General features: G+C 55.1%; 1 protein-coding gene across 3 annotated transcripts; it reads left to right on the forward strand.

The window, feature by feature from the left end:
• Positions 1–2,783: 2,783 nt before the first annotated feature.
• Positions 2,784–7,759, forward strand: FOSB (FosB proto-oncogene, AP-1 transcription factor subunit). Of its 3 annotated transcripts, XM_079908138.1 has the most exons (5): positions 2,784–3,532; positions 5,454–5,783; positions 6,055–6,162; positions 7,163–7,318; positions 7,459–7,595. In XM_079908138.1, exons 1-5 carry the CDS (start codon positions 3,407–3,409, stop codon positions 7,459–7,461), a joined length of 723 nt encoding a protein of 240 aa, XP_079764264.1. In that variant the 5' UTR covers positions 2,784–3,406; the 3' UTR covers positions 7,462–7,595. The 3 variants fall into 3 exon arrangements, with proteins under 3 accessions (XP_079764264.1, XP_079764262.1, XP_079764263.1); XM_079908136.1 differs by having other exon boundaries at positions 7,163–7,759; XM_079908137.1 differs by lacking the exon at positions 6,055–6,162 and having other exon boundaries at positions 7,163–7,759.
• The last annotated feature ends 3,364 nt before the right edge of the window (positions 7,760–11,123 follow it).

An 11,123-nucleotide genomic window follows, 5' to 3' on the forward strand; every position in this document is an offset into this window, starting at 1 on the left:
GGCGCGCTTAGAGCCCGTGCTCTGCAACAAGAGAAGCCACCACAATGAGAAGCCTGCGCAATGCAAGGAAGAGTAGCCCCCGCTTGCCGCAACTAGAGAAAGCCCGCGCGCAGCAACGAAGACCCAATGCAGCCAAAAACAAAATAAATAACTTTTTTTAAAATTAAAAAACAAAACAAAACAAGTGCCTACAATGTGCCAGGCATGTTCCCGAAGCTTTACTGATATTCATTTCACATAATCCCCTCACCAGCCCCATGAGCTGGGCACTATTCCTGCCCTCCTTTCCCCAGTGAGGAAACTGAGGCTCCAGACATCACTAGCTCAAGTTCACCCAACTACTAAGTGGTGGGGCCAGAATGTAAGCCCAGGCCACCTAGATTCTGGGTCTGCCTGTCGGGGGTTGAATGTCCAATGTCTGCATGAGTGTGACCATCTGCATGTGGATATATCGACATATATAACTCATTTAATAATAATTAAAAGCAAAGGCTCTGAAGCCCTGCAGGCTACATTCTTATCCCAGCTCTGCCACTAATTTGCTGTGTGACTCTAGGCAAGTGACTTCACCTCTCTGGGCCTCCATTTCCTTGCCTGTAACATGATAGTTCCTACCTCATAGGAGTGTTGTGAGAATTAAATAAGTTAATATGAGTGCTCAGAAGAATTACTCTTGTTATTGTGTGTGAGGAACACCACGTGCATCTATAGTGAGGATGTGTGTGTCATGTGTGTTGGTAACCGTGTGAAGGTGTGTGTTTCTATCTGCAGGTGTGTGTGCGCGTGAAGCTGTTTCTCTGTGTGGCGGTGTGTGTTGCTGCTTGTGGGTGGATGTCTGAATGCCTGTGTGCCCCTGTGAGAATATGTGTGGATGTATGGGCCACCTGGGGCGGGGTGTGAAGGTCTTTGGGCAGCTAGGGTAGGTATTTGTGTGTCTCCTTTATTCCGTGGGAGAGGAGATGAGGGGCTTGGACAGGACAGGAATGAGGGGTCACTCCCTGTCTGATGCTGGGGCCGAGTCACTGCCTGCTGGTGGTTGCCGTGTCATCTCCTAGTCCCTATCCCTCCTCCCAGACTGGTTGCAGACAGAGGGGGCGTGGGGGAAGAGGTGTTTGAGGCTGGGCTTTTGTCTGGAAACCTCAGTCTCCCTGTATTGTCCCCCTGTCCCCTCAGCCTTCCAGGTCTCCCTACCCCTTCCCCACTATTGGGACAGAGAATCAAGACTCTCCTGGGAATTAGGAACCACCCAACCCCTCCAGCTTGGCTTCATACCTGCTGTGTGACCATGAGCCAGGCCGTCCCCCTCTCTGGGCCTGTGGGATTCAACAATTTTAAAGTGCTTCACCCTCTGTGCCCTGGCTGGGCCAGGCTCTGCACTGGGAGGCAAGGGCCAGGAAGTCAGGTTTCTGAAGCAGCTAGTGAGATCCTTACCAGTGGATGCCCAAGAGTTGGAGGCCGTGGTGTTTGAAATACCCTAATTAGACTCTTGAACTACATTTCCTAACTGGGTGGCTAGGTAAGCAGCTTTCCCCTCTGAGCCTGGGTTACAACAGTGTACGCTGTGAGCAGACAGGATAGGTCTGCAAAGCTTATAACTCCCCACCAATGGAACTGTCATTAAACAATCCCAACACCCAGGTTTTTCAGGGAGTTTCACTGAACCAGGCAGCTCTCAGAAGTCAGGAAGAGAATAGGAATCCTGGGTTTGAATTTCTTGATGGGATGGGATGAGATGGGATCTTGGGCAAGTCACAAACTCTCTATCATTTTCCTCTTCTATAAAATGAAGATTTTTCCTCCCTTAACCTTCCAAAGCTGTTTTAACGATTGTAAATCTTGTATTGAAAGGCTTAGTACAAGAGCCGGTATTTGGTAAGTGCTAAATACATGGCATTTATTATTACTATTTCATCATCATCATTATTATTACTATTATTATTAATTATGCCCCCACACACATACATTATTTCTGACTACGGATAGAATGATAAAGTAGAAAGGAGAGGTTAACAACACCATCAGCAGGAGGGACACTTCACCCTGTTTTATTCCCCATCCCCACCAAACCCGCGTACCTCCCAAACGCCGCCGGATCTCTGGGGGCAGCGGGGTCCAAGACACACATCCTTTGTCCATCCGGGAAAAGTGAAGCCGAAGCTCAGAGAGAAAAGACATTTTTCAAGGTCGCACAGCCAGTCAGGGCAGAAGCTGGTATGAGCCTCGGGACTCCACCCCCACTTCCACTTTCACCTGGAGCATCACAGCCCCTCCCACCCGGTTCGGGACTCAGTTTCCCCGCCTATGCGACTACACCACAGAGCCAGAGCTGCTTTTGGAGATTGACCTTATTCTTGAGAGAGAGCGCTGCACCACCAGGGGAAATGGGAGGGGCGGCCAGAGGTGAGGGGCACCCCCATCTGGGGTCTTCCCTGCGGGGATCCTCCGCTGGGTCAGTCTAATAGCCTATTAATATCAGCCCCCGGGGCGGCGCTGCACTGCGCAGGCGCGGGCGGGTTCCGCAGGCGCGCGGGGCGAGCGCACGAGCGAGCGAGGGATTCCCTCTGACGTAATTGCTAGGATACCAAACAAACACTCAGCGGCGCCGGCCAAGCTCCTTATATGGCTAATTGCGTCACAGGAACTCCGGGGAGACCAGGCCGGGATCCCCTCCCGCCGAGTGCTTCAGAACGCAGCCCCCGAGACCCTCAGGGCCGCGAGGGTGATGCAGGTGATCAGATCGAGGCTAGGGCAGGCCTGTTGCCGGACGGTGCGTGGCTGGGTTCACCAGGGCCGGAGATATTGAGAAGTTCGCGGAGCGCGGGAAGGGTGACGTAAGCAGGGGGGCCGGGCCCCGGGCATATAAATACAGCGGCTCTGGGCTTCATTCATAAGACTCAGAGCTACGGCCAAGGCTGGGATACGCGGAGCTGGGACTTGATTGTAGTGGTTCTTCGTCTTGGGGGCTGTGAAATTCAGTTTATTATTTTTCCGGAAAGTTTTTGGAAGGATTCTTCTGGATAATTCTACATTTTATTTTGGAGGATCGACTTACTTTTTTTCGTCTTCCTTATTACTCCCCTCCCCCCGTGGGACCCGCCGGACGCGTGGAGGGGACCGCACCCGAAGCAGATTCTGTACAGCAGGACAGAGCTTTCCGCCTCTGGGGGAGCGATCCCCCCTCGCCCCCGGGTCCTACGGAGCCTGGACTTTCAGGAGGCACAGCGGCATCTTGTGGGGGCCTGGGCACCGCAAAAGAATTACACAGAAACTTTGCCTTTGTTGGAGCGGGACGCTGCCCCCATCCCGAGTTTCCCCGGACTCTCACCTTTCTTTCCCCCACCCGGCCATAGCCTTGGCTTCCCGGCGACCTCAGCGTGGTCACAGGGGCCCCCCTGTGCCCAGGGAAATGTTTCAAGCTTTCCCCGGAGACTACGACTCCGGCTCCCGGTGCAGCTCCTCACCCTCCGCCGAGTCTCAATATCTGTCTTCGGTGGACTCCTTCGGCAGTCCACCCACCGCCGCCGCCTCCCAGGTAAGTTCTAGAGGGTTGGGGTGATGCTTTGTGGTTTATAATTTTTTTAAAGTCAAGGGTGGAGCGAGCAGTCCCCCCACCCCAAATAAAGACGCGTCAAAATCCAGGATCTGAGAGGGGATAGGCTCACGGCGCACTCTGCAAACTGCAGAGTCCGGACGTGCTTGCAATTGGTTGTGTGCGTGGAACGCAGGGAGGGAGCACAGAGGGGTGAGCTTTGGGGGTGGGGTGAGTACGCCGTTCAGTGCAACGTGTATGAGGTAGCAGGGCTGAGAACTTTTAGCCGGCTCGGGGACTGCCCCCCACTCAGGTCACCAACCTGAAGCTAGCGCCGTTAGGCAGGTGGGGGAAATCCCGGGGAAGCTTCCAGTAGCCTCCTCCCTTTTTCCTCCTCCATCCGAGCGCCTACTCCGGCGCCGGGTCACCCTCGACCCAGTGGGAAGGCGGGCCTCGAACCCTCAGTGGCGCTGCCTCCGCCTCCTGCGCGGAGACGTAACGGGGAACCCGTGCGTAACGGCTGACGCGCTGGAATCCTCCGTCTGACGCGGGGCACGCACGGCGCGTGGCGCCCCCTTCGTCCGCCCCGCCCCTGACGTCCCGGGAGCGTTCTATTTTGGAACGCCGGGGCCACGTTGCTAAGGGAGGGGGCAGCCCGGCGTTCCGATTGGCCGCCGCGGCGCAAGCTTTGGCCAATCAACTTTCCCTTCCTATTTGTAGGGTGCAGTTTCCTTCCCCCAGTTCGTCCCCGGAACCCGTGGTTCTTCGGCACTAGGGTCTCTTTTACGGGCCTCTAGAGGAAGAGCGAGGGGATTCCTGTCGCTACAGGAGCGATCTTCTGCGATCCAATGAGTCCGCAAGGACCTTGCCGGGATCCTGTCCCTCCGCTCTCAGGGTCAGAGGGTGTCTGTGTGCCGGAATTTCTTTGGGAGACATAGTGACCGTCACCCACTTCTCCAGGCACACACAGATACATTCCCACTCCTAATGCTCCCGACGCCGGGTGTCTCCGGTTTGTCCGAAGACAGGACTAGAACCGCTAGCCCTAGGGGAACCAGCCAGGTGGTCTCCAGGAGCCCCGCCCCCTCTGGGTTTCCAGGATGCTGATTGGCCAGCGAGCCAGCCTGTCCCTCACCACGCCCCCTGGGAGAGTAGTTAAGCCTTCCGAGCAGTTCTAGGATTACATTTTGGGGGTGGGGGAGATGAACGGTGCTTGGGCTTGGGGCCTCGGGACCTACACCACTCCACCTCCGCGACAGTCTGAGGGAGCCTGGCTGCTCACTTTCTCTCCTTGTCTGCCCACCGTAAACTGTCGCTTGTCAGTCTTACTCTGGGGAGAGACAATTACTTGAAACGTTGTTCTAAACTCCTAGGCCCGTCCCCCAACACCCTTTTAACTGGGACCCCCGCCCCTGCACGGGGGTCTCATGGACCCTCCAGTCTCTCATCCCCTCGCTCAGAGGGGTGTGTATATGTGTGTGAGTGTAGAGGGAGGCTTAGCCTAAGGCCTCTCCCTCTCCCTCCCCTTGCCTCTGGGGTGGGGGTGGGGTGTTGTGGCTGTGTGTGTGGCTGTGACTCCATCCCGGGGGTTCTGTCACCCGGCTGTGTCCAGCCTCCTCCCCACCCCCCACACCTAAGAGTCACCAACCCGGGGTGTGATTCACCACCCGCTGGAACCGTGCAACCTTTCCCCGAGGAAGAAGGAGGAGGTAGAAGCCAGTTGCACAGAAATCCTCTCATTAACCACTGCGTCACGGTGTAGTGGAAGGGTGGGTGTTGTGGCTTTTTGCCTGTGACACACACATCCACACCCGCTGGCCCTGTGCTCACTCACAGGGTCGGTGTGTGTATGTGTGTTGGGTGTGTGTGTGTCGGTGTCTCTGTTTGTGTGTCTACGCCTGTGTGTGTATGTGTCACCCTGTAGGAGTGCGCCGGTCTTGGGGAAATGCCCGGTTCCTTCGTGCCCACGGTCACCGCGATCACAACCAGCCAGGACCTCCAGTGGCTCGTGCAACCTACCCTCATCTCTTCCATGGCCCAGTCCCAGGGGCAGCCACTGGCCTCCCAGCCCACAGCCGTTGACCCCTATGACATGCCAGGAACCAGTTACTCCACGCCGGGCATAAGTGGCTACAGCAGTGGCGGAGCTAGTGGCAGTGGTGGGCCTTCCACCAGCGGAACCACCAGTGGACCTGGGACTGGACCTGGGCCCCGCCCAGCCCGAGCCCGGCCTAGGAGACCCCGAGAGGAGACGGTGAGTAAAGGGCATCAGAGCTTGCTCTGGGTGCAGGGGCAGGGGTGGGGGCAGGGGAAGAAGCAAGAGAGGCAGGAACTTTCCCACTGTTGGGGTGAGGGACCATCTGTAGCCTCAATGCTGCAGAAACCCTATCATCCTCCCCACAGTCAGTGAGGTCTAGAAGGTTCTTTTCTGACTCCTGGGGATTCTTGAAGAAGAGGAGGTTTGGGGTGGATGGGGAGGAACACATGTCCCCCAAATCTCACTATCTCTTATCTCCCCTACTCAGCTCACTCCAGAGGAGGAGGAGAAGAGAAGGGTTCGCCGAGAACGAAACAAACTGGCAGCAGCAAAGTGTAGGAACCGGCGAAGGGAGCTGACTGACCGACTCCAGGCGGTGAGGATGGTCCCTGGGGTGGGGTGAGGGTATGCTGAAGGGGGGCTCTCTCCCCATCTTCTGTTACCCACCACCACCTGTGCCCTTATCCTGGACTGAGAACCAGAGGTTCCACATGTGGAACGAGATACAGACGGGGTCACCCAGCTCATACACGCAGGCTCTCACCTACTCCTGGCTGCTTCCTGTCCTGGTTTATGACCCCGGATCTCCCCCACCACACACACCACTTGCCTGGCCTTCACTTCATCCTGAGGGGACATATGAGCGAACTTTAATAGAGGGGCGCTCCAGTCATTTCCCCTTTTTGGTCTTGGGCAAGTGATAACCCATTTTTGCCTCAGTTTCTCCATCTCTTCAACTCCTCAGTGAATCTCCCAGGTTCCTGCTAGATTTAACATTCTGGAGAGTCTGTGAAACGAAATTCTTTGATTCTATATCAATTCCCCCACCACCTGCCCCGGCCACCCGTAGTTCTCAGAGCTTGGACTGGTGGCCTCTGCCACGATGCCCCTCTATTTTCATGCCCTACCTCAGTCTGAGAGTTTTCTACTTTATACTTGCAGGGGGTTCCCTGCTAAATCAGGGAAATTCTTTACTTCCCTGAGCTACCTGGTCTCTTCCCTGGGAGGCAGAGGGAGAAAAGTAACAGAGGGGAATAGGTGGCCTTAGAAACATATGACGATCGTTCACTCACTCAACAAACCTCTGAGTGCCTCTTGCAACCAGAGACTTCCTATGTGTACCTGGCCCTTTCCCAACCATCCACTGGACAGACGGGGAAACTGAGGCTCCTAGAAAGCAAGACCCTTGCCCCAAGTCCCATAGCACACCAGGCCTCCATCTCAGGGGGTCTTTCAGTCCAGAGCTGCCTTCCAACCCTGGGCCTCCGCAGTCAGTCTAGGAGAGATGGCTTCAGCCATGACTCACCTTCTCTAGTCGCTCACGGCCTTTTTCTCCTTCCTCGCTCTTCTCTGCGACCTGGCCGCCCGGGCCTCAGGAGACAGACCAACTGGAGGAAGAAAAGGCGGAGCTGGAGTCGGAGATCGCCGAGCTCCAAAAGGAGAAGGAACGTCTGGAGTTTGTGCTGGTGGCCCACAAACCGGGCTGCAAGATCCCCTACGAAGAGGGGCCCGGGCCGGGCCCGCTGGCGGAGGTGAGAGATTTGCCGGGGTCAGCATCCACTAAGGAAGATGGTTTCAGCTGGCTGCTTCCGCCCCCGCCACCACCGCCCCTGCCCTTCCAGACCAGCCAAGACGCACCCCCCAACCTGACAGCTTCTCTCTTTACACACAGTGAAGTTCAAGTCCTCGGCGACCCCTTCCCCGTTGTTAACCCTTCGTACACTTCCTCGTTTGTCCTCACCTGCCCGGAGGTCTCCGCGTTCGCCGGCGCCCAACGCACCAGCGGCAGCGACCAGCCTTCCGACCCCCTGAACTCGCCCTCCCTTCTCGCTCTGTGAACTCTTTAGACACAAAACAAACAAACACACAAGGGAGAGAGAGATTTGGATGAGGAGGAGAGAGGGGAAGAGACAAAGCGGGCGAGTGGCCTCCCTGCCTCTCCTGTCTGACCCTCCGCTGCCACTGCCGTCGGACAGGAGGACTTCCTTGTGTTTTGTGCCGCCTCTTGTTTCTGTGGCCCGGCGAGACCAGAGAGCTGGTGACTTTGGGGACAGGGGGTGGGGAGGGGATGGACACCGCCCCCCGGCTGCCTGTCGGCTGTCTGGCTTCAACCCAACCTCTGGGGATGGGGGAGTGGGGGCGGGGGTGACGCCCACCTTTGGGCTGGAGGGAGAGGGGTGCTGGCGGTGGGCTTTGGGGTGAGCTGTAGTCCTCTGCAGAGAGGCCCAACAAGGAAATGCCACAGGACCCCCAAAGAGTCTCCCACGCCCACCCTTCAAGGGGTGACCAGGCTGGTTCTCCCTGCTCGCCCCCCACCACGACCTTAGCTTATTTATCTAACATTTCCATGTGGGTAGGTCCTCCCCTGAATTGAGCCCCCCTTTCAAGGGAAGTTGATGCCCCCCTATGATGATCCCCTTCCCCCCCCCCCCCCCGACCCAGACTTAGTCTGAAATGTGAACCTCCCTCCCTGACCGTCCAGCTGCTCCCTCCCAGCGAGACTGGCTCTGATTTAAATTTCCTGAACCCTAAGGATCCCCCGCACATTCAGCCCCCAGCCCTCTTTTGGGATTCCAGTGTTAGTCTACCCTCCCCCACCGCCCGTCAGCCTCCCCTCCGGGCCTTCCTTGTTGGGCCTCTCTGATTCAGGCAGCAGTGGGTGCTGTGATGCCTGTCCCGCGGGAGTGTTTTATACTGTGAAATGAGTTGGCCGGATTGGGCGGGGGGAGGAGCCCGGTGGGACAGAACCCCTCCGGAGGGACTGTGCCGCCCACTCCCCAAAGCCGTTCCGTGGTCTCCCCTCCCCCACCTGCCTCCTTCCTCCCCTCAAAATGAGTTTGACTCAAGGGGGTGACAGAATCGAGAGGGGCTGACACTTACCCATTCGCGTGGCCTCTCTCCTCAGGACCCCCGCCCCTCCCCCCAGACCAAGCCCTGGCCTTTTCCTTTAAGGCCTGTCACCCTAACCCAGCCTAGGACGCCAATTTCTCCCTCCCCTCGGCACCCCACATCCTTTCTAGAAAGGGAGCAAGGGGAGATTGCCAGGGGGCCCGACGTTTTTCCGGAGAAGATTTAAAGGCTGAGGCTTTGAACCCGAAGGGGCTGGGCTCCCGCCCTCCCAGCTTCCCCTCCCCCTGCCCCAGCCCCAATTCTTGGTTTCGGCTCCCTCCCCCCTCCCCCCGCCTTTCCCTGTGTTTCACCTCATGAGAATTTTATCATGAGGCCAATTGATATTTTTTAATATCGGGTGGGTCACGCCGCCCTCCGTGCTGCATGGAGAACATTCCACTGCCCCGTCCCGCAGCTCCCGCCCTGAACCCAGACCCCCCCCCCCCCGCTATTTATCCCTTTCCTGATTTCCGAAAGGCACTTATATCTATTATGTATAAATAAATATATTATATGTGGGTGTGTGTGTGCGCGTGAGTATGTGAGAGCTTCCGCAACCTTGTTCTAGGTCATGTTGGCCCTCAAAGCCATGCCGTTGAATTGGAAACACTGCTTCTGGAAACTTCGAGGCGGCCTGTCTTGGGCTGCCTCTGTCTCTAGCTGTCTCTTTTCTGATTGTCTCGGCCCCTCTGGTTGTTTTCTGGCCGTCTCTGCCTGTCTCTTTCCCGAGTGTCCCTTCCCCTCTGTCTTTTCTCTGCCTGTTTTTACTTGACCGTTTCCATCTGACTGTCCCTGATCCTCCAGCGGTCTTCCGACTCCGGGTTCGTTGGGGACCTGAGATTTTATTTTTGTGAGTAAGCCTGTGGGATTATAGATGTTTGTAATCTGTATCTTTGAGGATTCTGGGTGTGAGTGTGAAGCTGTGAGCAGGGCCTGCCGCTGCAGACCACAATTTATTGAATATCCAACTACCCCCACCCCATGCTGTATTTGTGATTCTCTTTTTGTATTTTGCACCTAACCCCTGGGGGGCTGGGGCTGGCTGGCACTGGGCCGCTACCCTCCCCTTCGTGGTTCTGCACTGTCGCCAATAAAAAGCTCTTAAAAGTGCATCCACCAAGCTTCAGGGTCTGTTTGCTCCTGACACCCATCGCCTGCCTTCCTTTCAGCATGAAGGAGTGAGGTTAGATTGCTATGGGACTGCACACGCACGCACACACGCTGGAACTCTTACTAGTGAATCAGCCAACAGCAGGATGGAGGGAGGCTAGACAGTCAGGAGGACTTCCCACACACACAGGCTGTACCTCCTCCTTGAAGAAGTAATGAGGCAGAATATAAGCCATGAGGTGTCTGATACCAGAATGCTAAAGGTCAGGGAGGTTTCCTGGTGAGGGAAGAATTTATACAGTAAGCCCCCTACATACAAATAAGTTCTGTTCCGAGGTGGCGTTCGTTAAGTCCAATTTGTTCATAAGCCCAACAGAGTTAGCCTAGGTACCCAGCTAACACAATCGGCTACATAGTACTGCACTGTAATAGGTTTATAATACTTTTCGCACAAATAATACATAAACACAAAAAATAAAACATTTAAAATTTTACAGTACAGTACCTTGAAAAGTACAGTAGTACAGTACAACAGCTGGCATACAGGGGCCGGCATGAAGAGGCAAGAAGAGTTACTGACTGGAGGAGGGAGAGGAGGTGGGAGATGGTAGAGCTGAAGGATAGTCAACAATAAGAGACGGAGGGCGAGCTGCAATTTCACTCGTGCCTGACGTTGATGGCAGAGGTTCTGGTTTCTTGCTGGCTTCAATTCTATCTACCCTCTTGAAAAAACGATCCAGTGATGTCTGGGTAGTACCTCTTTTTTTGCTAGTCATCCAGTGATGTCTAGGTAGTCTCTCTGTTTTTCTCGTCATAGATGACATGGTAGCACTGGATTGCATTCTGAACGGCTGCTGCAACCTTCGTGTATCATTGCACGTGAACTAACTTACATGATTAGGCATGCAAATGAATGTTCACATCTTTGAAAACTCACAACTTGAAGGTTCATATATAGGGAACTTATTGTACTTGACCCTGTAATGTTCTGGGAATTGTCTGAGCAAAATTTAGAGGTAGAAGAAGTTTATGCTGCTGAAGACCACTCAGGCATATGGCAACTCCTCAGGGTTATATGACTCACAAAACTTGGATCACTTTTACCGTGAAGATCAGTTTCCTTTTGCTTTTTCACATGATCACTTCTTCTGGGTTTGGAACATATTGGGGACAAACCAAGATTGACTAAACCAAAACCATTGCCACTTTGTCCAAAGATACAGCTGAGCCATCCCCATTGCAAGATCCAAACCTGCTCTCATTTGCATAGCAGCAAGCACTCTGGGAATGGAAGTACTGGTCCAGAGGTCAGATGTCTTAGTAAATGACTAAGCAGGG

Source organism: Stenella coeruleoalba, assembly GCF_951394435.1.
Source record: "Stenella coeruleoalba genome assembly, chromosome: 20".
Taxonomy (NCBI): Eukaryota; Metazoa; Chordata; class Mammalia; order Artiodactyla; family Delphinidae; genus Stenella; species Stenella coeruleoalba.